Here is a 27,999-nt window from a genome sequence, read left to right on the forward strand (position 1 = left end):
TTAGATGTCAGAATTTCTAAAGTGGGTGTCTGAACTTTTGTACCTGATTTTTAAAAAAGTTTTGGCAGAAGCATGACCACTTCCAGAGTTAGCATGCCATGTTAACCCTTCAAAGAGCTGACATTTATTTGATTAAAAACACAATTTCTTTGTAAAATTATGTAATACACATTTACGTTTGTATATAGACTTATCAAGGGAAAACAAAATGCCAACTTAAGAATTCAGACATTTAGACAAGACTTGACTTCTGGGCTTCAGAAAGATGTGGAAACTTTTTCTGAAGAAATTTTTCTTTCTTTTTCTCTAAGCTTTTCTTTCTTGCTTCAATCCGGGCTTGTTTCTCAAGTCTCAATCTAGAATATAAAAGCATAACAATTTATATAAAACTACTCCCCTGTTATTCAATACTATCAAGGTATGTCCAAATCAGTTACTTAAAAGCTTCAATCATGCCAGCCTCCATCTTAGGTATGTCATATAAACTATAAAACTTGAATAATCACTGTAAACTGATACAAGTCAAAGATAAACTTGAAATCAAAACCATCTGTTAACCTACAGCAATTCTTCTATTTCCTATCTGAAAAGAATGAATAGATTTTGTGAGCCTGTAACAGACTGGACTGCCTTTTATAGCTTATTTTAAAAGCACTAGTTTTATTAAACAGAGATTTTTCTACCTGAAATCTATCATGAGACTTCTAGGAATTCCCTGATTCCAAACAGCACACTCAGTCTACCATATCATTTTCCCTACAATGGAGAGAATCAAACTTACACAAGGAGATGATACTTGGGTGCTAGTTAGTCTCACTACTCTCTATGTGAGTTTGTGGATACCCATCAGCATCCTGGAGCATGAAGCATTTGTGCCTCAACTAAATTACTGTGCTCTGTAGGGTCACTTATGAATCAGAATTGCAAATGATAAATACATGATGCCAACCCTTTACTGTATTTAAGTTGCTATTTTCCAGGATATTTTATTGGTCACTAGGCATAAGTTTATATAAAATATAACAAGAATTAAGAGATATGTAGTGAATAACTTAATATGCCAGTGCTGGGGGAGAGGTCATAGAAATTTGAGATAAGAGTTCTATCTGGGTGAAGAACAAAATAGGTACAAATGTTTAAAAATATAAGGTATTTTGCAAATATAGTATAAATACTAAGCAAAGCTGAAACCAGATTACCCATTCTATTCATCAGTCTTTGCTCCAACTAAATTTTAGCCATTAAAAAAAAAAATCAATAGGGATGCCTGGTGGCTCGGTGGGTTGGGCCACTGCCTTCGGCTCAGGTCATGGTCCCAGGGTCATGGGATCGAGTCCCGCATCGGGATCCTAGCTCGACGGGGAACCTGCTTCTCTCGCTGCCTCTGCCTACCTCTCTGCCTGCTTGTGTGTACTCGCTCTCTCTCTCTGGCAAATAAATAAAATCTTAAAAAAAAAAAATCAATAAACCCATATGAAAGAATAAAGGTTTGCTATTCTTAAGAACACAACGATTATGCTTCATGCTCTGAAGGTAAGGCTAAAAAAGGTTCAAAAACAATAATTAGAACATGTATAAAGCCTGTAAGAGTGACATTGGATTCATAAATTCTCATATGTTATTTTAGAAGTCAATTATAGCTTCACCTTACATGATTAAGGGACAAAAGAACCAAATGGCACATTAGGTTTGGAGAAGCTATGGAAGAAAAAAAACAACAGTGCAGTTGAATTTCTTCAGTTGCTTAGCATCTGAACTGGGCCTTAAAATGTGAATGGTGGAGAGATTTCAGACTACAGGTCTGAAATAGATAAATAGATAAAGAAGCAACAAAAGGAAAATAAGCAAGACTGTCCAGGAAATAAGGAGAAGGGTCTGACTTTTATGAAGGATATGCAGTAACACTAAGTTGTGGAAACACTGGGTGGGAAGGAGCTGGATTTGTTCTGTGGACATGGAGCTCCTGCAGATTTCAGAACAGCACTGGTGTGATGAAAGGTTTGAGGAAAATGAGCCAGGAAGCTGTATTTGAATGGAATGGAGTGAGGAAGATGTTCAATAATTCATTTTGATGAGAGGGGAATGCACTAGGGTAGAGATGGAGTACAAAGGACAGATTCTGGAGACCTGCAGAAAGAATTAAATCAAGGATTGACTGCATCTAGAGCACTGATGATGAAAAAGACAAGTGCTGCTTAATGCCGATGCAGAATGGATGTACTATATTAAAGGGTTCTGGACCTAATTCCACTGGTGATGGTCCCCCCAAGAGCACCCTCTTACCAAGCAATTCTCAGACACCAGCAGAATGTCTGAGACTTCAACTCACTTCTGGCACTACCTACATGAAAATTGCATCAGAGACCATCATCTGTGCCCAAGAACCTGCTACAGACTGGAAGTTCCCACAACTTCCTCCTTGAACTTCAGATGCCAGTTAAAGTCCAGGTTCTTATCTGTACTTCTGACAGGCTATAACCCTCCTTAGGTTTGATTAATTTGCTGGAGTTGCCCACAGAATTCAGGAAACCCCTTTACTCACTACATTACTGATTTATAAAAGAATATAAACTCAGGACAACCAGACAGAAGAGGTGCACAGGGCAAAGAATGGGGTGTCCCACTCTCCTCCAGTCTCCAGGTGCTGCTCACCAATGGGGAAGCTCCCTGAACCCTCTTCAGTTTTTATGTAGGATTCATTACATAGGCATAAGCTGATTAAATCACTGGCCACTGGCAACTGATTCACCACCAGCCCCTTTCCCCTCTCCAGAAATCAGGGAGTGGGACTGAAAGTTTCAACCATCTATTCAAAGTTGGTTCCCCATCATTAGGTGCTCTCAAAAAGTTATGCCATTAACATAACAAAAGACACCCCCGCCCCTTTTCATGCAATAACATGAACTCACAAGTTACTCAGTTGAAGTATTTGGACTTTTTCACAGTAGAGAGGGATTTAACCATGTACTTACATACAGATTGATGAATAGAAAGGCAATACAAATTTTTGAAAGGATACACACTAGAATGTCAACAGCAGCTATTGCTGGTTGTTAGTAAGATTATGGATGACTTTAATTTCATCTTTTCTACCTGATTCTTCTATTTTTTCCCCCCACAGTGTGCATATATTACTTCTGTAGAAGTTTAACTTGTGTCCTCTAAAGATTCATTATTAAAGGTATTTGTGCTTACCTGACAAAACGTTCCACATAGGGCATTGCAAAGAATCGTTTCCTATTGTATCTTTTATTTAGGTACCAAGGTATAGGCCACTGCTTGAATTTGTGCCTGCCAAGAAAACAAAAAGATACTGCCTTAACAGAAAATATTTAATATATTTTTCACTTTTTATGAACAGTTTTAGCCATCTTTGAGCTAAATATGTTTTCAATAAAATGAGATGTAACTGGCTTTTCAAAGATTTTACAGGGCACCTGCGTGGCTCAGTTGGTTAACATCCGACTATTCCACCTTAGATCATGATCTGAGGGTCATGAGATTAAGCCCTGCACTGAGTTCCATGCTCAGCCCAGAGCCTGCTTAGGATTCTCTTTCCCTCTGCTGCTCCCCACTGCAATATTAATATAATTAATATAATATGCCACATGTTCTTTTTTTTTTTTTTTTTTAAGATTTTATCTATTTATTCGACAGAGATCACAAGTAGGCAGAGAGGCAGGCAGAGAGGGGGGGAAGCAGGCTCCCTGTGGAGCAGAGAGCCCGATGTGGGGCTCAATCCTAGAACCTTGGGATCATGACCTGAGCCGAAGGCAGAGGCTTTAACCCACTGAGCCACCCAGGCGCCCCGCCACATGCTCTTTTTGACAGAAAAAAAACCTTGGATGAAATGTTTTTAAGAAGGAGCTCTGCAGGGGCGCCTGGGTGGCTCAGTGGGTTAAGCCGCTGCCTTCGGCTCAGGTCATGATCTCAGGGTCCTGGGATCGAGTCCCACATCGGGCTCTCTGCTCAGCAGGGGGCCTGCTTCCCTTCCTCTCTCTGTGATCTCTTCCCTTCCTCTTTCCTACTGTGATCTCTCTCTGTCAAATAAATAAATAAAATAAAAAAAAAAAAAAAAAAAAAAAAAAGAAGAGCTCTGCATTTAAAAGGCTATCTTAACTATTTTAACATGCAACAGAAAATTAGGGAGAAGGCACAGGAATTATAATGTTTGAGTTAATAAGTTACATCAGAAAGATGATATAATTGCTTTTTTACTACTTTGTTTAGCCCTGGAAAAGATGAAAAGCAAAATTTTAAAAGAATCTGGAGACGAGAACTCATTTAGATTCTAGTATCAACAGAGATTCTCTCCTTTATCCTCACCCTTTCCTAACTGATCTCAACTGGATTAATCCAAATAATATTAGTAAAAAATAAAGTTTTTAGTTTTGGTAATTTCTCTCTTTCCTGTATTGGATTACACAGTTAGACATACTGCCACTCCCATACATTTGGCTACAAGCAGCCCCATTACTGCAAACTCCATTAAAAGATCCTATCTACTGAGTAAGCAGTATTATGTGGTTTAATTTTAAGAGTACAGGGAAAGTCTCCAACCACACACAATGCCTTCTTCATTTTGTTGACTGCTGTTTAAAATTCTACTAAGTATGCTAAAAGCAGCTTAGTCCAAATGTCAAAAAAGCCCTGAAGAGACAGACTACACTGGGTCGTCTTCTCAATTATTTATACAGTTTGAATGTTTATTATCATATCCTCTCCCAAGGTCTGACATAACTTTGGCAACTAGAGGGACAAAAGGTGGAAAGATGTAATGAAAATAAACTGTTTTATAATTTGGACTAGGGCTTATCCTGATGGCAATGCGAGCAAACACTGAAATGGTTTCATGTGAAATGGTTTCAATGTTTCATTCCTTAAGAACTTCTTTTTGTTTTTGTTTGTTTGTTTTTAGAATTTTTAAAATCTCAGGTTCTTAATGGGCAGGCATGTGTCCTAAAATTAGCTTCATGGTATTCGTATTTATAACCCCTTGAAATTGTATGTGCACACGTACATTTTGCTAGGGAAAGGATCTATAACTTTAATTAAATTCCAAAAAGTCATATGATTGACATAAGATTAGGAACTACTGTTATAAAGAACCTACAAATAACTGAATCATGAGAATGAGGTGCTTGGCCTATCAGATAATACTATCTTCATTCATACTCTGGGGCCCCAAAGGGGCCTGGGGACCTCTGTTTACATTAGATACATCTATAATAGATTTCATATGGTGAGAGTTTTTATAAAAGATACTGGACAGGAGAATAAGGCATGAGACTGCCACTCTCATCTTAGAAAAACCACAATGAAAACTATGTACCAGATGATTCTTCCAAAGATGTCTCTTCTCCAAGCACCAGGTCTGCCTTTTTCTTGACCAGTCTGAAGAAGTCTTAAGGCATCTTCTCTTTCCTGGACAACCTTATCTATTGCATCCATGGAATCTACTACCTGGTAAGAGAATAAGAAGACAGAATTTGAACAATCACCTACAACAAATTACTCCCCCCGCCCAAAAAAGAAGAGAGAACGTACAAAGACAATGCTACAGAAAATGAATATTTTTGTCAAAGAACCATTCTGGGAGCGCCTGGGCAGCTCAATCAGTTAAGCGTCTGCCTTCAGCTCAGGTCATGATCTCAGGATCCCAGGATCAACCCCCACAATGGGCTCCCTGCTCAGCAGGAACCCTGCTTACTTCTCCCCCTGCTTGTGCGCACGTGCGCTCACTCTCTCTCAAGTAAATAAATAAAATCTTTAAGGAAAAAAAAAAAACTGCCAAATATTTCCTAAGAGTCTTTTTGGCACAGGTAGGCATACATGAGCGTTTATGGTATCACTTTTTGTAATTTTTTAAAAAGTTTAGTTTCACTGATTTTTTAAAAGATTCATTTATTTGAGAGAACTTTCGAGTACATACAAGTTGGAGGAGAGGTAGAGGGAGAGATTCTTGACTACCACTGAGGATGAGCTTGACTCGGGGATTGATCTCACAACCCATGAGATCATGACCTGAGCTGAAACCAAGAGCCAGATGCTCAACTGACTAAGCCACCTAAGCGCCCCAAAAGTTTAGTTTCATTTAAATGAAGATCTACTTAAATTTCCATATATATATATAGGTATTAGTTTTGTTTGGAGTGGGCTACACTTGTAGAGATTCCTTACAGAGACCCCATCTGACTCCTGTTATTTCAATTAGCAATAATCAATTAGCAATAATCGCGCCTCGGATAAACCTCATTGGCTACGATACTGCCACTGCGCAAAGCTGACTCCTGTTATTTCAAAACTCAATGAACTATTAAGTGATAAAAGTTTGCTACTTTTTAATATTAAAACCCATGTTCTGGCCTCAACTAATCAGTGTGCCTAACACAGACACTGATGTTTTGACCTAATTGGCAGCTGCTAGAGAACAGAATATCAGTCTACCCTGATCCTAATCTCTAAAGATCCATTATGAAGCAAGAAGATCCTATTAGAACTTCTATTTTTATCTTTTTCTTTTTACATTTCTATTGAGTTTTACAATGCATATGATATATTGGTAAGGCAATACATATTATCTTTATAAATAAATATTCGTATTTGGGGACTATAAGACAGATAAGCTGAATTTTTTCATAACTAAATAACAGAGAGGCATTTTTAGCTGGTTCTATGTTTTATCTGTGAGCCATGGTAACAAATAGAAATATTGCATATACACATTTTGCTTCTCAAAAATGGGGGGGCACATGGGGGTGGAGAGATGACAGATTAGATTATAATCTTCTAGAGACATCTGACTGGCTCAGTTGGTTAAGTGTCTGACTCTTGACTTTGGCTCAGGTTATGATCTCAGGATCATGAGACTGAGCCCCACACTGGGCTCCATGCTGGGTATGGAGCCTACTTAATATTCTTTCTTCCTCTTTCTCTGTGCCCTTCCCCAACATAAACAGGTGTGTGCACTCTTAAAAAAAAAAAAAAAAAGGTCTTCCAGGTAGCTGCGGGACCCAAAAGAGATATGAAAGCCACAAATTTAGATAGACTACCTCATAACCCATACACTCAGCTCACACTCAGTGCTTCTATTCTCCCTTCTTCAATCAAAGCCACACTGAGCAGCTGAATCCACATGTACTTCCTCTTAACTATATGAATTTCTACAAAATCTCTGAGAAATAAAAGATGGATGAGAACGGTGAATCCTATTTTGAAAACACACAAACTTAGAAGAGTGAAGAAACCAGACTGGTCAGAGCCTAATATGCAGCTGTGCAGCCCTTAGGAACTTAGTAAGCCTGGCTGTGAACCGACTACATTAGAGTTCTTCCATGCAAGGTTTCTTCTGAGGCACCTAACTGAAATCGAATGTTAGCTCACTAAGAAAGCTAAATGGTTATCCAATCCACAGAGTTAACACCTGATTACTCATGTTCATGCCACCAGATAATAAGGAAAATTGGAAGTATCAATTAGATACATCTTATTCAAAATAAGCCAACCTCAAAGAACTTTCTAGTTTAACTATTCCAAAGCCAAGAGTGTCCTTAAACATACTTCCAAATCTTCAGTTTACATCTTAAATTGAGAATAATTCTTTTAAAATATTCCTCTTGGGGTGCCTGGGTGGCTCAGTGGGTTAAGCCGCTGCCTTCGGCTCAGGTCATGATCTCAGGGTCCTAGGATCGAGTCCTGCATCGGGCTCTCTGCTCAGCAGGGAGCCTGCTTCCCTGTCTCTCTCTCTGCCTGCCTCTCTGTCTACTTGTGATTTCTCTCTGTCAAATAAATAAATAAATAAAATCTTTAAAAAAAAAAATATTCTTCTTGATAAATTTTCCTTGGTAGTATGTCACATACATTTGAGGTTAAAAAAAAATTTTCCTTGGTAGCTCTGTTCTCACTGACTATCTACTCTGGCACAGACACATTAACAAAGAGCTGACTCGCAAGCAATCCAGGCAAAAAACCCTGAGAGATCTAACTAAATAAAACAAAAAACTTCCACATGGAAGAGCCAGCTTACATGTGTACAGCCACGAAAAAGGAAAGGCAGATCTGCATATACTGATAGGAAAAGATAGCCAGCATATACTAGGTAAGGGGAAAATGCCAATGTCAGAAAAGCTTACACAGTATAACCAAATTAGAGGAATTATCTAATGTAAATAAAAATAGGCACACTTCTAGAACAGGCAGAGAAAAATTCTGATGAATAAATGGGATATATGTATAATGATTACCTCTAGGAGTGGGAATAATGAACCCAGCGCACTTTTTTTTTAAAGCAGGCTCCACGCCCAGCATGAAGCCCAACGTGGGGCCTGAACTCACAACTTTGAGAACAAGACCTGAGTTGAGATCAAGAGTCCGTTGCTCAATTGGCTGAGCAACCCAGGCGCCCTGGGAATTTTTTTTTTAATGAAGAAAACCTAATTTGAACAATAGTTGACCTTTTCACAACAATGTTAATATTCTTTTTTTATTTGACAGAGATCACAAGTAGGCAGACAGAGATCACAAGTAGGCACAAGAGAGGCAGGCAGAGAGAGAGAAAGGAGGAAACAGGCTCCCTGCTCCCTGCTGAGCAGAGAGCCTGATGTGGGGCTCGATCCCAGGACCCTGGGATCATGACCCGAGCCAAAGGCTGAGGCTTCAACCCACTGAGCCACCCAGGTGCCCCACAATGTGAATATTCTTAACACCACTGGACTATATATTTAAAAATGACTAAAAAGGTAAGTTTTATGGTATCTGTTTACCACAATTAAAAAAAAGTATTAAAACTCTGACCTTGTTCATAAGGAAGTAGTTAAACTGGAATTAGAAATGTAAAATGGCGCAGCTACTTTAGAGAACAGCTGGACTGTTTCCTAAAACATTAAACACAGATTTACCATACAACCCAGCAATTTCACTCCTAGGTATCTACCCAAGAGAAATAAAAATACATGTCCACTTATCTAATGAGGTTTGCAGGGAATGGGGAGTAACTACAGATAGGCATGACACTTCACTCTGCGGTGAGGGAGATATTCTAAAATAGTGAAGGCTGTACCTCTCTGTACATTTACTAAAGATCAAACAAATTAAAAAAAAGAAATCCACTTGCCAAGAAAAATAAGAACCATACACATATCTTTTGGCTTTTATCCCACCCAAGAGTCTTCAGCCTCCCATAAATGTTACCTTTTCTAACCGCTCCGGACTTGGCATTGGCAATTTCTGCCGCTTGGCCTCCTGTTCTAGAGTCAGGAGCATGTTTCTTTCTTTCAGTAGGACATACCTATAGCATAGAATACAAAACTTGTGATGCTAGTCTATGGTTACATTAAAGTTGTAAATTTTTTAAAAGATTTATTTTAGAGAGACACAGGGAGAGCGAGAGAGTAGGGGGAGGGGCAGAGGAAGAGAATCTCAAGCAGACTCCCTCCTGGGGCTTGATCCCAGGAGCCATGAGATCATGACCTGATGCGAAACCAAGAGCTGGATGTTAAACTAACTGAGCCACCTGGGTGCCCCTAAGGTTGTAATTTTTGACGTCAAAACTGATGATCTGTATTCAAAAGTCCTTTAGAAATGTCGATTTATAAAATATCATTACAGAGAATTATCCTTTAGGGGCACCTAGGTGGCTCAGTGGGTTAAGTCTCTGTCTTCAGCTCAGGTCATGATCTCAGGATCCTGGTATCAAGCCCTGCATGGGACTCTCTGCTCAGCAGGGGGCCTTCTTCCCCGCCTTCTCTCTGTCTGCCCACTTGTGATCTCCCTCTGTCAAATCAGTAAAATCTTTAAAAAAAAAAAAAAATGAAGAATTTCCTTTAAACAAAGCTATAATTGATTCTTACTCATTCATTTGTTTAATAAATTTCCCCCCATATACTGTATTAAGTACCAAGAGAGTTTATAAAAAAGCATAAGAAAAATTCCCTATATTCCAAGTAGAAAGAGAAGATGGAAGATAACATTTGGTGCCTATTATATGACAGGCAATGCGCTAAGCATTTTACATATATTACTTCATTTAATTCTCACAACAACCCTTTGAGGTTGGTACTATTAACACTTTCTGAAAGAAAAAAGTAAGGCTGACAGAAGTAAGCTATTCTGGGGCACACAGCTAATTCAAGATTCAAATTCTGGACTCCTTTTGTGCATTAATTCTTTTTGTTTTCATTCTACTATGCTGCCTCAGAAATTGTAATGTAATGTGTATATTAAGTGGTATAGACAAATACCAAAAGAATTAAGTGAAAGAGAGGGGACACATCTCTTCTTACTAGGATGATAAGAAAAGCCTCAGAGAGATGGGATTTGTTAGGCTAGAAAGGAAAGCAAAGCAAACATGACCAAACATACTGAAGTGGCAGAGCTGAAGTGTGGGTGTAGGTTTTATGAATAAATCTGTTTGAGATTTACAGCTGGAAGAAAGGAAAGGTAATAAATGTGGAGGGCACTGAAAACGACACAAAGGCACTGGAGTATCTTAAGCTGTGGAAGATGATGATTTTGCAGAAGAGAAATTGTTTGGTTTTAGCCAAGATGAACACTGAACAGCCCTGCCTAGCCCTTTACCAATAACCTAAGTAACAGTGCTTTCGTACAACTAATTGCTCTATAATGAAGCTGTGCTGTTCTATACATAACACTTCTGATGCCAAACGAAAGGTTTTTTCCATCCTGAGGCCAAATACGTGTTGACTTTTCCAACACAACTTCTCCACCACTTAGACACTCCCCGTAGAGCCAGATTGTACAGATTTAAGGCTTCCGGTCCCCGAAAACTGTCCCCCACTTTACAGGCCAATAGTAAGTTCCAGGCCCCCGAGATAGCTAACAACTATAAATTGGGATTTCAGTGGCCGTTTGGGAGATCTTTCAATCTGCCTGAACTTACTTCTTTCAAAACTGAACTGGACAGCCAAGGCTCTAAAACCGCCAAGATGGAATGGGATTGGCTGGTATTTAGAAACTGCCAAACATTATTAGCAATCTAAAACTGCCTCTCTGCAAAAAATAATTTCTAGACTAACGGGCAAACAATTAAAAAGACAAAAAGGCTTATAAGGTCTTTTCCCCTCCTATCTTCTTTGTCTCAGGATGCACAGCAGCCACCTGTGTTCAGGCCGCACATCTGGTGCCATCACCCTCCTTCCCTTCTGCACTGCCTCACCCTCCACGCCCCCAGCTTCCCCATGCTGATTCTCTCACCAAACTTCCCTCTTCCTCTAAACCTTTCCTATTCTGTCCTTTCCTTTCCTGAACCTATTAAAACCTGCCCCTTTAAAATTAAGTCTTCTGAGGATCTAAATAAACCCCACCTATTATGGTCACTGAACAAAGGCCGAATTGCAGCCATAGTTAAAGAGCTCCCTAAAGTGACTGGGGACACCAAGGGATCTGCTGAAGAATTCAGCACAGTTATTCAAACTCATCAACCTGGTGTCTCAGACTGATGATTACTCTATATCCTTGTTGGTGAGGGGTAGACCAAACACTAGATGAAACTTGATGGAAACATCCTAAAACATCTCTGTTAGAGAAACAGATCCCTAACTTTTGGCAAGATGCTAGAACCCTCACTGGAATTCTCCACCAAGCAATACAGAACTTTTTTCTAAGCCCCTTGACTAGAAAGAATGAAATGAATGAATTATATGCAAAATTTTGATGAATCTGTCATTAAATTACTATTATAACCAACTCCAAATTGTCTTTAAATTTTCTTTAAGACAATCTGGAGTCAATTATAATAGTAATTTATTATTTCTAATTTATAATTTCTAAATTAAAGCAAATTTAAAGACAATTTGGTCTTCCTTTAATATGCTGAATCCACTTGAGTAACATTTAACAATATATTTACTAATGGAATGAACCAAGATACTTGTGTTTTAGTTACAAGGACCAGGATGGAAAGGGAAACTATTCAGATTTAGTTAATTTGGTAAATAACCGTACTTGCATCCTTGGAGGAAACACCCATAAGACCACTAAAATTCTTACTTTTCAACTTTTGCAAATAAGGGCCCTAAACAAAACAAAACCCCTCCTACTTTCATTATTGCAAAAGAGCCAGGATGTTTTAAAACAAACAAACAAACAAACAAACAAAACCATCACCAACTGAAATGCTCCAGGAGCCTTCAGCCCCCTAGCCGGCCTTTCCAATGTCTTCCTAATTCCCAATGACAGAGCTCTGAGGAACAAGAGCTTTCCCAATCCTCCCTCTTAATCAGCTCAGAGAAACCATTCTCCAGATTGGGAATGAATCTGTCTCTACTGATATGAGAGCTACACTCTAGGTGCTCAACCCCACCGCTATAAAGCAGCTACTGCCTCAGAGCTAAAACAGCTCAAATAGTAGGGATGGCTAATACACCTCAATAGGTTCCTATCTCTGAACCGATTCCCATTTGTCTAGGCACTCTGAGAGATACAACCTTCTCCTTAGTTCCAATGCCCCCACTGGGCCAATATTTCTTAGAAAAATACCATACCAGAATTCTCTTCTTCCAAAACAGGGGAATAATTCTGGAATTTGAAGATAGTAATCAAAATTGCCAACTAGGTAAATTAAATGGCCCTCTGACATCTATTATTTGCTCCATCTCTGACAGCACTATAACTGAGTCTGTGGACACTGATCATTCTTTTTTTTAAAGATTCTATTTATTTATTTGACAGAGATCACAAGCAGGCAGAGACACAGGCAGAGAGAGAGGAAGGGAAGCAGGCTCCTCGCTGAGCAGAGAGCCCGATGCGGGGCTCGATCCCAGGACCCCGGGATCACGACCTGAGCCAAAGGCAGAGGCTTTAACCCACTGAGCCACCCAGGCACCCCTACCATCCTCTTTATGAGTAAGATCTTCAACTGTTATTGGCAGAATCCACAGTGCATCTCCCATCAAGATTCAAAAAGATCCCTCAAAATCTGTCCCCGGAATTAACGAATAACCTGTAAATAAAGAAGCCCATAATAGATAACCAGGCTCTCGGGTACATTAATCCCTACACTAGTCCCTGTAATATCCTTATTTTACCTGTAAGAAAACCCAATGGCTAAGGATGGAGGTTAGCCCAAGCAATAAATAACATCGTTATCCCTTGGCACCTTGTTCCTAAGGGCTCCCCGCCCCCCATCTGCTACTGACATTCATTTCCACTGAAAGCAGATTGTTCACTGTAACTGACCTCTGCTGTACATATTTAGTATTCCAGCTGATAAGGACAGTTAATTTTTTTGCTTTCACTTGGGAAGAATGGGAAATATACCAAGCCAGAAATGCCCCAGGCCTACAGAGAGTCCTTCTTACTCTCACAAACCTTAAAAACTGATTTAGATCATATAGTTTGCTGTAAACTATCATATAGTTTGTATGTTGTTATAATATGTAGATGATTTGCCTCTTTGCTCCCTTTCTCAAAACTCTTCACAGGACGAAAACATCTAACTGTTGCAACTTTTGGCCTTAAAGGGACATAAACTCTCCAAAATAAACGGCAGTTTACTCAAACTTAGGTTTGATACTTAGGGCACCGGATCTTAGAACAAGGACTTTGGGATCCAGGCAGACTTCAAGACATCTTGAACTTCCCCAAACCTAAAACGAAGTATCCACTATGAGGCTCTCTTGGACTTGCTGGTTACTGTTGGAAATGGCATCCCAAACTTCTCTCTTAAGACTCAAACTCTATATGCTTTACTAAAAGATGACAAATTTGACCTTATTATTTGGGAAGGTCAGGAAAACGTAACCTTTGGAACTTTAAAAAAGCCTAGTAATGTACCCTGCCCTTGGACATCCTAATCATCTTTCTAAAAGAGAAGGAAATGCCCTTGAGAGTACTCACGCCAAAACATGGGGACCATCAACAACCTATAGGGTATTACAGCTAACAGCTAGACCCTGTGGCATGGGGATCCCCCTTGTCTCAGAGCCACTCCTGCCACCATCCCTTTAATTAAGGCCACTGAAGACATAGTAATGGAGGGGCACCTACATGGCTCAGGCAGTTAAGTGTCTATCTTTGGCTCAGGTCATGATCCCAGGGTCCTGGGATTGAGCTCCGTGTCAGGATCCCTGTTTAGCCTGCTTCTCCCTCTCCGACTCTCCCTGCTTGTGTTCCCTCTCTCTGTCTGTCTCTGCTGCCTGTGTTGTCTCTCTCTGTCAAATAAATAAAATCTTAAAAAAAAAAAAAATGCTTTTCACAGTGCACTCCCTGGAGGAAGCAACCTTAAGTATTATATTTTGTAACCTAAAGATTTCATCTATTGAAAAACACACCTCCAGAAAGACTCTCTTCAACCTTGTGCCACCAAACCCCAAGGAACAGGATCTTGGATTCACATGACACATCTAGGGAAAGCACTAAACCCTGGGACCTGCACACCATTCAGTGACCTGAAGGTATGAATTTCCTGGAACTGAAGCAGATGTGTGATGAGACAGCTTTCTCAACATGCCCAGACCAGGCTTGCATACTCTTGCATCCTATGCCAGGCACCCCAGGCATGGAGGACCCACACTGGGAAGATGAATCCCTGTAACATCTGCCTTTGACAAGCAGAGAGGCTTAATTTCTCGAATTCTTACAATCGCTGGAGTTTAACACTTTAAACTTTAAAAAGCAGCAGGGTTAGGTCCAAGAGAGTTGAGGATGAGAGAAAATGGAGTCCCCCCCCTTTTTTTTTTATATATTTTTTAAAGGTTATTTATTTATTTATTTGACAGACAGAGATCACAAGTAGGCAGAGAGGCAGGCAGAGAGGGGGAGGCAGGCTGCCCGCTGAGCAGAGAGTCCGATGAAGGGCCCGATCCCAGGACCCTGGGACCATGACCTGAGCCGAAAGCAGAGGCCTTAACCCACTGAGCCACCCAGGTGCCCCTAGAGTCCCCATTCTTAAAGAGACAGTACAACAAATAGTTCCACTGAAAAACAGCATCAGTCTGAAAGAATACTAGAGTGTACAGGAGGGAGATTTGTTTCTTAATCTTGGGACCTATGCTGGAGGGGCAAGGATGAAAGAAAAGGATAAAAATCACAGCAAGAGACCCAAATGAAACAGATGTTAAGTAATTTTCTTGATAGAGAATTTATTTTATTTACTTAAAGATTTTATTTATTTACTTGAAACAGAAAGAGAAAGATGGTGAAAGAAGAAATACAAGCAGGGGGAGAGGGAGAGACAGGCTTCCTGCTGAGCAGAGAGCCTGATACGGGGCTTGATCCCAGGATCCTGGGATCACGACCTGAGCTGAAGGCAGACTCTTTTTTTTTTTTTTTTTAAGATTTTATTTATTTATTTGACAGAGAGAGATCACAAGTAGGCAGAGAGGCAGGCAGAGAGAGAGGAGGAAGCAGGCTCCCTGCCGAGCAGAGAGCCCGATGCGGGACTCGATCCCAGGACCCCGAGATCATGACCCGAGCCGAAGGCAGTGGCTCAACCCACTGAGCCACCCAGGCGCCCTGAAGGCAGACTCTTAAACAATGGAGCCACTCAGGTGCCCTGATAGAGAATTTAAAATAATGGTCATAAAGGTAATCACTGGACTTGAGAAAAAAATGGAGGACCCTCAGTGAGACCCTCAAAAAACAGACAGAAAGTATAAAAACGAACCAATCAGAGATGAACAACTCAGTAATTGAAATTAAAAATACCCTAGAGAGAATAAATAGTAGACCACAGGAAACAGAAAAACAGATCAGTGACCAGGAGGGCAGAATAATGGAAAACAATTATGCTGAATGTGGGGGGGTGGGGGGAATGAAAATAGACTTAGGGAACTCAGGAACACCATCAAGCATAATAATATTCATATTACAGGGATCCTAGAAGTGGCAGACAGAGTAAAGGGGTCAGAAAATTTATCTGAAGAAATAATAGCTGAAAGCTTCCTGAACATGGGTAAGTAAACAAAAATTCAGATCCATGAGGCATAGAGAGCACCCAATAAAATCAACTTAAGGAGGTCCACACCAAGACACACAGTAATTAAAATGGCAAAAAATAGTGATCAAGAAAGAATTTTAAAATAAGCTAAAAAAAAACCAATTACATACAAGGGAAACCCCATAAGGCTATCAGCTGATTTCAGCAGAAAATTTGCAGGTCAGAGAGAGTGCATGATGTATTTTAAGAGCTGAAAGAAAAAAAACCTGTATCATCCAGCAAAGTTATTCAGAATAGAAGAAGAGATAGAGTTTCCCAGACAAACAAAAGTTAAAGGAATTCATCACTAAAACATATAAGAAATGTTAAAGGGGACTCTGAGTAGAAAGACCATAAGCAGGAATAAAAGTAAGGAGCCCAAAAGCAGTAAGTATATCTAGAAAAATCAGTTAAGAAACTCACAGAATAGAAGGATATAAAGTGTGACACAATATACATAAAATATGAGAAGAAGAGGAGTAAAAATGTAGTGCTTTTAGGATGGGTTCCAAACGTAAGTGCCCATCAACCTAATATAGATTGCTATATGCACAAGAGGTTATATATAAACCTAAGAGTAAATCACAAATCAAAAACCAGTAATCAATATATAAAAAATAACAAGAAAGGAATCCAAATATATCCCGAAAGAAAGCCAGCAAACTGTAAGAGACCAAGAGAAAAAAGGAACACAGGAGAAAAACAATCATAAAACTGCGATAAAATAGCTAGCTATCAATAACTACTTCAAATGTAAATGGAGTAAACACTGCAATCAAAAGACAAAGGGTGATGGAATGGATAAAAAAGCAAGACCTATCTATCTGTTGCCTACATGAAACTCCTTTCAGATCTAAAGGCACATGCAGATTGAAAGTGGAGGAATAGAAAAATATGTATCATGCGAATGGAAACAAAAGGAACATGTGCAGCAATACTTATACTGGACGAAATAGACTTTAAAACATTTAAGTCTATAACAACAGGAGACAAGGAAGGATACTATATAATCTCAAAGGGAACAATCCAACAAGAAGACATAACAATTGTGATTATTTATGCACTCAAAAAGGGAGCACCTAAACATATAAAGCAGCTAATAAGGTAAAAGAAGGAAATGATACAATACTAGCAGAGAACTTTAATACCCCACTTACATCAATGGAGAGATCATCCAAACAGAAAATCAACAAGGAAAGAGTGGCTTTAAATGACACATTGGACCAAATGGATCTAACAGATATATTCAGAACATTCCATACTAAAATGGTAGAATACACATTCTTTCTTCGAGTGCACACAGAACATTCTCTAGAGCAGATCACTGAGTCCACAAAAGAAGTCTTAACAAATTTTTAAAAGTCAAAGTCATACTATGCATCTTTTCGGACCACAAATGCTATGATACCAGAAGTCAACTACAAGAAAAATCTGGAAAAAAACCCACAAATATATGGAGGTTAAAATTACATGCTACTAATAACTGAAATGGGTCAACCAAGAAATCAAAGAGGAAATAAAAAAAATACATGAAGACAAATGAAAATGAAAACAGCAGGTCCACAATCTTTGGGATGCATCAAAAGCAGTTCTAAGAAGGAAATTTACAGCAATATAGACCTATATTAAGAAGCAAGAAAAAAAAATCTCAAATAAACAATCTGGGCGCCTGGGTGGCTCAGTGGGTTAAGCCGCTGCCTTCGGCTCAGGTCATGATCTCAGGGTCCTGGGATCGAGGCCCGCATCGGGCTCTCTGCTCAGCAGGGAGCCTGCTTCCCTCTCTCTCTCTCTGCCTGCCTCTCCATCTACTTGTGATTTCTCTCTGTCAAATAAATAAATAAAATCTTTAAAAAAAAAAATAAATAAATAAACAATCTAACCTTACACCCAAAGAAATAAAAAACGAACAACAAACAAAACGCAAAAGCAGCAGGAGAAAGAAAATAATAAAGATTAGAGCAGAGATAAATGAAATAGAAACTAAAACAACAGAGAAAACAGATCAATGAAACCAGAAGCTGATTCTTTGAGAAGATCAGCAAATACACCTTTAGCCAGACTCATAAAAAAAAAAAAAAAAAATCATAAATAACACCTGACAACAAAGAAATGACTAGGACTGTCAGAGAATATTATGAAAAATTATCTGTCAACAAATTGAACGACCTAGAAGAAACAGATAAATTCCTAGAAACATATAACCTCCCAAAACGGTATCAGGAAGAAATAGAAAATTTGAACAGACTGATTACCAGCCAAGAAACTGAAGCAATAATCAAAAATTTCCAACAAACTAAAGTCCAGGACCAGATCGCTTCACAGGGGAATTCCACGTTTTATTTTTTTTTATTTACTTATTTTTAAAATGATTTACTTATTTATTTGAGAGAGATGCCACACGCATGCACACAGGTGGGAGAAGCAGAGGGAGAGAGAGAAAATCTCAAGTAGACGCTCTGCTGAGTGAGGAACCTGACGTGGGGTTTGATCTCATGACCTGAGCTGAAATTGAGACAGATGCTTAACTGACTGGGCCACTAAGGTGCCCCAAGAATTCTATCTTTTAAAGAAGAGTTGATACTTATTCTTTTACAGAATAAGCATATAGAAAAAGGGGCACCTGGGTGGCTCAGTGGGTTAAGCCTCTGCCTTCGGCTCAGGTCATGATCTCAGGTCCTGGGATCAAGCCCTGCATCGGGCTCTCTGCTCAGCGGGAAGCCTGCTTCTCCCTATCTCTCTGCCTGCCTTTCTGCCTACTTGTGATCTCTGTCTAATAAATAAATAAAAATTTAAAAAAATATATAGAAAAAGAATTCTTTCATAGAATACTTATTCTATTATTATAAAATAATTCTTTTATAGAATAATACTTATTCTTTTATAGAAGAGGAAGGAAAGCTTCCAAATTCATTCTATGATTCCAGAATTATCCTCATAGCAAAACCAGATAAAGACTATAAAAAAAGAGAACTCCAGACTACACATGCAAAAATCCTCTATTAGCAAGAAGAATCCAACAATACATTAAAAAAAAAATTCACCATAATCAAGTGGGATTTATTACTGGGATGAGAGGGTTGCTCAATATTCACAAATCAATCAACATGATACATCACATCAACAAGAGAGAAGATAAAAACCATATGATCATTTTAATAGTTGCAGAAAAATCATTTGACAAATACAACATCTATTTATGATAAAAACCCTCAACAAAGTGGATTTAGACGATATACCTTAACATAATAAAGACCATCTATGAAAAATCCACAGCAAACATCATACTTAATGGGGGAAAACTGAGAGCTTTTCCCTTAAGGTCATAAACAAGATGAGGATGTCCACTGTCACCACTTTCATTCAACACAGTACAATAAGTCCTAGCCATAGGAGAAAACAAAAAGAAATAAAAGGCATCCAAATTGGTAAGGAAGAAATAAAACTTTCACTAGTTGCAGATAACATACTATATGTAGAAAACCCTAAAGGTTCTACCAAAAAACTACTAGAATAAATGAATTTAGTAAGGTCACAGGTACAAAATCAATCTACACAAATCTGCTGCATTTCTATATGCTAATAATGAAGCAGGAGAAAAAGAAATTAAGAAAACAATCCCATTTACAATCGCACCAAAGATAATAAGGTATTTAGGAATGAACTTAACCCGGGAGGTGAAAGATATATACTATGAAAACTATAAAACATCAATAAAAGAAGTTGAAGACAACACACACAGAAAGATATTCCACACTCATGGGATTTGGAGAACAAATATTGCTCAACTGGCCATACCACCCAAAGCAATTTACAGATTTAACACAATCCCTATCAAAATACCAATAGTTCACAGCACTAGAAATAAGCAATTCTAAAATTTGCATGGAACAACAAAAGACCCTGAACACCCAAAGCAATCTTGAAAAAGAACAAAACCAGAGGTTATCAGAATTCCAGGTTTCAAGTTAGACTACAAAGCTGTAGTAATCAAAAGAGTATGGCACTGGCACAAAAACAGGCACCTAGATCAATGCAACAGAACACAGAGCTCAAATATAAACTCATGAAGGGTACCTGGGTGGCTCAGTCAGTTAAGCCTGTAACTGGTTCAATTCAGGTCCTGAACTCAGGGTTCTGCTTTGTGCTCAGTGGGGAATCTGCTTAAAATTCTTTATCCTGCCCTCTCCCTCCCACTCTGCTCCTCTCTGCCTCACACACCTGCTCTCTGGCTCTCTCTCTCTCAAATAAATACAAAAAACCTTGAAAAAAATCCCACAATTATGTGGTCAGTTAATCTTCAAGAAAGGAGGCAAGATTTTCCAATGGGATAAAGACAGTCTCTTCAACAAATGGTGTCAGGAAAACTAGACAGCCACATGCAAAAGAATGAAATTGGACCACTTTCTTACACCATACATAAAAATAAACTCAAAGTGGATTAAAGACCTAAATGTGAGACCTGAAACCAAAAAAATCCTTAAAGGGAGCACAGGCAATAATTTCTCTGATATCAACCACTGCAACATTTTCTAGATTGGTCTCCCCAGACAAGGGAAACAAAAGCAAAAATAAACCATTAGGGGGTGCCTGGGTGGCTCAGGTCTTAATCTCAGGGTCGTGAGTTCAAGCCCCATGATGGGCTCCACATTGGGTGTGGTCTACTTTTTAAAAAATAAATAAATAAATTATTGGGACAATTAAAATACAAAGTTTCTGCACAGCAAAGGGAATAATAAAAAAAAAAACAAAAAGATAACACAGAGAATGGGAGAGGATATTTGCAAATGACATATCTGATAAAGTGTTTAGTATCTAAAATACACAAATTATTTATAGAACTCAACACCAGAAAACCCACAAATAACCAAATTTAAAAATGGACAGAAGACATGAACAGACATTTCCCCACAGAACACATACAGATGGCCAATAGATACATGAAAAGATGCTCAACATCACTTATCATCAGGGAAATGCAGATCAAAACCACAATGAGATATCATTTCATACCTCTGAGAATGGCTAAAATAAAAACCATAAGAAGTAAGTACTGACAAGGATATGGAGAAAAAGAAACTCTTGTGTAATGTTGGTAGGGATACAATCTGGTGCAGCCACTGTGGAAAACAGCATGAAGGTTCCTCAAAAAATTACAACTAGAATTACTATATGATCCAGTAATTTCACTACTGGGTATTTAACCAAAAAATACTGAAACAGATCAAAAAAGATATATGCACCTATATGTTTATTGAGGCATTATTTACAACAGCTGAAGTATGGAAGCACCCCAACTATCCACTGATAGATGAATAAAGAAAATGTGGTATATATATATGTACAATAGACATTACTCAGCCATAAAAAAGAATGAAATCTTGCCATTTGCAACGAGGATGGATCTAGAGAATATCATGCTAAGTGTGAAGTAAGTCTGAGAAAGACAAATACCATACGATTTCATTCATATGTGGAATTTAAGAAACAAAACAAAGTAAAAAAAGAGACAAACAAAAAAAAAGTCTTAACTATAGAGAACAAACTGATGGTTCCCAGAAGGGAGGTGGGGGACAGTGAAACAGGTGAAGGAGATTAAGAGTACACTTACGGTGACAAGCACTATGTAATATATAGAATTGTTCAATCACTATATTGTACAACTGAAACTAATATAATACTTTAATTACACTGAAGTTTAAATTTTAAAAAATTATGCACCTAATAAGGAGATGATCTTTAATAGTTAGGCCTTGAGAAGTATAAACTTTAGATGGGAACTGCCAGAGAATTCTCTCTTAACCTTCCTTGTTACTCAAAAGTGGGCTTTTGGGGACGCCTGGGTGGCTCAGTTGGTTAAGCAGCTGCCTTCGGCTCAGGTCATGATCCCAGCGTCCTGGGATCGAGTCCCACATCAGGCTCTTTGCTCCGCAGGGAGCCTGCTTCTCCCTCTGACTCTGCCTGCCACTCTGCCTGTGCTCACTCTTGCTCTCTCTCTCTCTGACAAATAAATAAATAAAATCTTTAAAAAAAAAAAAAAAAAGTGGGCTTTTGACGTTCCCAACTGTTAGGCACTTTCCCTCCAAGGCAGGACATGACAACCAGGAAAGATCCTTCCCGGCATTGAAGGACAACACCACTAAATAGAAAAACTGAGTCTTGAACACCACTGCTTTTAAGGAAAGATCTTGACCGAAAGGCAGAAAGTGTGAATTAATAAAAGGAAACTTAACTAAAGTGGACTGGAGATGATGGAAGGGGTTGCTGAAACAGGGAGCCATAGCATGCCATGTCAATTACAGGAAAAAATGTCAATTACAGATCCCTAACAGAAGAATCTTCAACAGGAAAGAATCAATTACAGACCCCAACAGGGAAAGACATACACTGCCATCTCAGTTTCTTATAAGAAACTGACTATGTCAGCAGCTAAGCCAATGAGAAACCATCACCCTGAACTCTCCACTTTTCTTATATGGACTTTCACTCAAATGGACTTTTTCCATAAAATAATATTCCTTTGTTAGATTGGCCTATGGTTTTAATTCAAGAGAGCACAGGCAGTAATTTCTGATAGTTTGCTTGTCCTTAAATTCAATTCCATTATTCCTGAATAAACCCATTTTGCTGGTAAAATAACTATTTTTAAGGTTAATAGCAAAATGGGTGAGAGGATGGGCGCCTGGGTGGCTCAGTGGGTTGTGCTGGGGTCCTGGGATCAAGCCCTGCATCAGGCTCTCTGCTCAGCAGGGAGCCTGCTTCCCTCTCTCTCTCTCTCTGCCTGCCTCTCCATCTACTTGTGATTTCTCTCTGTCAAATAAATAAATAAAATCTTTAAAAAAAAAAAAAAATGGGCGAGAGGAGTGAAAAAGTACAAATTTCCAGTTATAAAATGAGTAAGTCAAGGGGATGTAATGTACAGCATAATGATTAGTTAATATTGTACAGTACATTTGAAAATACCTAGGAAAGCAGATCTTGAAAGTTCTCATCACAAGGAAAAAAAAATTTCTAACTATGTGCAGTGACATATTTGAACTGTACTTATTAAGGGGATCATTTTACAATACATACAAGTCTCAAATCACTAAGTTGTACCCCTGAAACTAATACAATGTTATGTCAATTGCTCCTTAGTAAAAATAAATACAAATATGTAAGTAAGTAAATAAATAATCCATTAAAAATGCAACCCTATCTTAAATTCTCTCAACCCTCTCTAATTCATCAGGAAAATCTGACCAGAAGTATCTAGCTAAATTCCCAATTAAATGCACTCTCCAACACACTCCCCAGAGTAAATAAGCTAAAGATTACAGACCATGCATAAGGTAATAAAAAGGAGGAAGGCCTAAATGTAACAAACTCTATTTCATTAGTTTACTAAAATTGTTAGTATAAATAGGCTAGTATGATTAGTAGCAGTAACAGTAAAATTTCTAAATCCCCAAATACTTGAGAACACTATTACATTTGTCTTAACGTAACTTAACATGTCATATTTATAAAATCTATGATTTTATACATCACCCATAGTATTATAAGACAAATTACATTACTATATTTCTTACATCAAATATATATAATGTTTATACCTCACTGTTATACTTTAACTGCTTCAAACACTTACACATGTGTATTTCCTAAGATTTTATTTTTAAGTAATCTCTATACCCAATGTTGGGCTTGAACTTACAACCCCAAGATCAAGAGTTACATGCTCTACTGAGCCACTCCAGCACTCCCTGAACACCTACATATTAATGTACTCAGTATACTTACCAAAGTTTATGTAAATCTTCATTACTTTTATTCCTTAACTGCTGACAGGTCCATGAAGCTCCTATTAAAATTATGAAATTCACAACATGAAAAAATATTCTAGCTATGTGCCCTGTGGCAAATTACTTAAACTCTCTAAACCTATTTGCTTATCTATAAAATACAATAGTTTTATCACATTATAGTATAAAACATAATTAGGATTAAATTTGCATTAAATTAGGTAACACATGAAAATATTAGTAATGTGACTGGCAAAAACATACAAAAAATGTTGTATTAATAAAGAATATATTTCCAAAACTTAATGCCAAAATATCTTATATCATCATAAATTAATATTCAATTATCTCTAAAAAATGAAATCTAAAACAAACCTTAATCTCACTTCAATTAACAATTTCTTTTTTCTTTTTAAAGTATTTTTTTTATTTGTTTAGAGAGAGAACACATGTGTGCATGCAAGTGAAGGGATGGGCAGAGGGAGAAGAGAATCTAAAGACATTCCTGAAGAGCAGGAAGCCTCGACATGGGGCTCACTCTCTTGACCCTGAGATCATAATTTGAGCCAAAACTGGGAGCTGGATGCTCAAGAAACTGAGACACCCAGGTGCCCCTCAGTTAATAATTTCAACATATTGCTCTTCTAAACCTCTTGCCACCTGTCAATCAACAATTAACTCTTTATTACATTATCCTTTTAATTTTCTTTGACATTCCCAAAGGAAAGAAAAAAACGAAATACCTAAATGATTTCCAAGGTGCATAAATAATCCCCAAATGATAAAGGGTTCAATAAATACATTTAACATTGATCAACCCAAATATCTTACCAGATTTTACTTTTTCTTCCCCCCAATTCTTTGGGTCATCAAAAAATTCTTCCAGTCCTTTCCTTGACAATGTGGTATGAAGTAATCTACACTGGTGAAAAGATGTGATATTTGGTATGTTCTTAGACAAAAGACTAAGAGAAAACCTGCAACTGAACATAGATAAACAAGTGATTAATGTTTTACAACATTTGGATTTTATAAGCAATAACTGGAATCATTTCCTCATCTGTAATGTTAAGAAAATCAGAATTTCTGCACAAGAAACAAACATAAAATGTTTTAGAAATTATTTTTAACACTGCATTACAGATGTTACTACCCTTTAATTTCACAGGTTAATATATTCACATGATTTGGAGGTAATATACTGATAAAACTATTTTTATTTTTTTTTTAAGACTTTATTTATTTATTTGACAGAGAGAGAGAGAGAGATCCCAAATAGGCAGAGAGGCAGGAGGAGAGAGAGGGGAGAGGAGGGGAAGCAGGCTCCCGGCTGAGCAGAGAGCCCGATGCAGGGCTTGATCCCAGGATCCTGAGATCATGACCTGAGCCGAAGGCAGAGGCTTAACCCACTGAGCGACCCAGGCGCCCCTATTTTTATTTTTTTTAAATATTTTATTTATTCATTGGACGGAGAGATACAGCAAGAGAGGGAGCACAAGCAGGGAGAGTGGGAGAGGGAGAAGCAGACTTCCCACCAAGCAGAAGCCCGATGCGGGGCTCAATCACAGGACCCTGGGATCACGACCTGAGCCAAAGGCAGATGCTTAACAACTGAGCCACCCTGGTGCCCCCTATTTTTTAATTTTTTAAGTAGGCTCCAACATGGGGCTTAAACTCATGCTCTAAAGACTAAGAAAGTCAGCCCCCCCACTGATATAATTATATTTCAAAGTAATATTTTTAGGCCTTTCATACACTGATAGTGGTTCTATGAGCAGAAAAAGACATTGTGAAGATTAATTTTACAACATATATCACAAGCTTCCATGCTTCCCCCTTCAATCCAATAATTCCTCATCTAGAAATTTCAACTAAAAATACTATAGCTGGAAACTGATAAGTAAAAATGTCTATTAAAGCATTATATGTGATATCCAAAAGTAGATAATAATGTAGGTATGCAACCAGGAAATGGTTAAAAAATTAATTGTGCGTTTGGGTTTTTTTTTTTTTTTAATTTATTTAAGAGAGAGAGTGTGTGCATGCACATAGGTACTTGTGCAGGACGAGAGGCAGAGAGAGAATCTCAAGATGACTCCATACTGAGTGTGGAGCCTGTGGGTGGGGAGAGGCAGCTCAATTCCACAACCCTAAGATCATGACCTGAGCAGAAATCAAGAGTTGGACACTCAACAGACTGAGCCACCTAGGTGCCTTAATTACTGTTCATTTCTATGACATTATTGTGCAGTAATTTAAAAATCATGGCTTTTTTTTTTTTTAAAGATTTATTTGTCAGAGACACACACACACACACAGCACATGCAAAAGAAACGATAGGCAGAGGGAGACGCAGGCTCCCCACTGAGCAAGGAGCCCAACGGAATCAATCCCAGAACCCTGGGATCGTGACCTGAGCTTATGGCAGACACCTAACTGACTGAGGCACCCAGATGTCCCTAATAATCATATTTTTAAAGAATATTTAATAACCAGGTGAAATCACTGAAAACACAATAGCAAATTACATCACAAGTGTTGTATTCCTTCCCAAAAAAGTTAACCTGTATCTAAACACAAGGATGCAATCAAATTCAAATGGAGGGATAATCTAAAAAGGCTGATTTTATAAAAAATGTTCTGGATTAAAGATAATGAAGGAGACATAACAACTAATGCCATCTGTGATTGTTGATTGGACCCTGAATAAAAAATTAAGAAAGAAAAAGAAATTAGCAAGATATTGATGACATTTCAATTTGGACTGTATGCTAGATAAAAGAACAGTAATTGTAGTATATTGATATTACATTCTCCAGCGTGATCACTGTAGTTAAGATAGTGCTCTTGTTCTTAGGAGATATATGCTGAAGTGTCATGATGTTTGCAATTCTGACATGCCTCAAATAGCTCAGAAAAAAAAAATATAAAGGCATGGAGATACAGAGACATAGAAAATGTGACAAAATTGCTAAGGATTGCTTAATGAAGATGAAGAGCATATGGTTATTTTTTGTCTATTCTTACAACTTCTCTGGCGGTTTGAAATTTTTAAAAATAAAAAGTTGAGGAAACAAGAATAAAGCACAAAACTGCATATATGTAAATACAATTCTGGCTTTATTCTAAAATTACATGTGTATGTTGTATATATACATTGTATGTGTATATATGCAAAATTAAAAAGAATGGAAGGAAATCTTTATGTATGAGTGGCAAAACACCTTGTCTTATTTTCCAAAGTTGTCCGCAAATGAACAGGTATTCATTAATAAAAATCTTAAAAAGGATGAGGAACAGACAACTGATCAAAGTTTGTTACCTTTATCAAGTTACAACCTTTGAGTCTCTACAAAATGAAAAAAAGTATTATCTCTAAGGAAAGCGTAAGCAATAATATTGTAGAACATAACAGACGCTCATTATTGTGCTGGATTCAAGGGCACGTACATTACTTCCTCTCAAGCCGGGCGATGGGCTCCATCACCAGAGGAGTCTGGAGCCTACTTAAAATAAATAAATAAAATAATAATTTTTAAAAATCCGATATACCCAACTATGTATAAAATTCAACTCATTACACATAAAAGCCAAAATAAATGAAGAAACCATACACCATAAACTCTAGTTCGTCTGTCTAAAAAACAAACTCTTTCCAGAAATAATGAACATATGTAGGATGTTCCTTTTTCACACCTGCAGGGCTACTTTCCGTTCATTTGAATTTCATTTATCCACTGAACATTATTAAACAGTCTCTTTGTGATAGACTCTGGAATTACAAAGGCCCCCTTCTTTTTCATCCATCCAAACCTGGTTCCGTTCCATAACCAAAAACTCTTCAGTCCAACTCACCCAGCCAAACGGGATGCGTCTGCACCTTTAGGTTCAATTCAACAAATACTGAGTATCCACAGACTCCATGGACTGCGTGGTTCTCAGTAAATGACAACAAAATGTTTGAGAAAGGAACGGAAATGTCGGAGGTGGGCGACTTTTCTAAGGTCATTCCCTCCTCACGCTAGTGTTTTCGGTCTCATCCATCCGCACGACCTCTCAGTGGTTTTCAACATGTCGGCGGCCAAACAAGATCTAAAACCGGAGAGGAGAACAAGCCTACTCCTCACATCACTTACCCTGTGCTAGCTAGAGCCTGAGGACTTATAAGTGACCTGGAAGCCTTCAGGCTGGTTAAGACGTTTCGGCAAAGAAGGCCGAAACTGGCCACAGCCATATTTCCACAGACGGAAGCACATCCCTTTTTCCTCCCATGACGTCACTTCC

General features: G+C 38.2%; 1 protein-coding gene and 1 pseudogene across 3 annotated transcripts; both read right to left on the reverse strand.

The window, feature by feature from the left end:
- Positions 1 to 96: 96 nt before the first annotated feature.
- Positions 97 to 27,999, reverse strand: MRPL47 (mitochondrial ribosomal protein L47). 3 transcript variants are annotated; one of them, XM_045088654.1, is made up of 8 exons: positions 27,571 to 27,825; positions 24,547 to 24,698; positions 23,714 to 23,774; positions 12,848 to 12,958; positions 9,190 to 9,286; positions 5,333 to 5,463; positions 3,196 to 3,291; positions 97 to 356 (listed from the first exon to the last, which is right to left on the reverse strand). In XM_045088654.1, exons 5-8 carry the CDS (start codon positions 9,259 to 9,261, stop codon positions 233 to 235), a joined length of 423 nt encoding a protein of 140 aa, XP_044944589.1. In that variant the 5' UTR covers positions 9,262 to 9,286; positions 12,848 to 12,958; positions 23,714 to 23,774; positions 24,547 to 24,698; positions 27,571 to 27,825; the 3' UTR covers positions 97 to 232. The 3 variants fall into 3 exon arrangements, with proteins under 3 accessions (XP_044944589.1, XP_004756689.1, XP_012913800.1); XM_004756632.3 differs by lacking the exons at positions 12,848 to 12,958; positions 27,571 to 27,825 and adding an exon at positions 27,852 to 27,999; XM_013058346.2 differs by lacking the exon at positions 12,848 to 12,958 and having other exon boundaries at positions 27,571 to 27,823.
- LOC123394552 lies at positions 6,091 to 6,285 on the reverse strand (annotated as a pseudogene).

Source organism: Mustela putorius, unplaced genomic scaffold (assembly GCF_011764305.1).
Source record: "Mustela putorius furo isolate JIRA1106 unplaced genomic scaffold, ASM1176430v1.1 tig00003834_pilon_pilon_pilon, whole genome shotgun sequence".
NCBI lineage: Eukaryota > Metazoa > Chordata > Mammalia > Carnivora > Mustelidae > Mustela > Mustela putorius.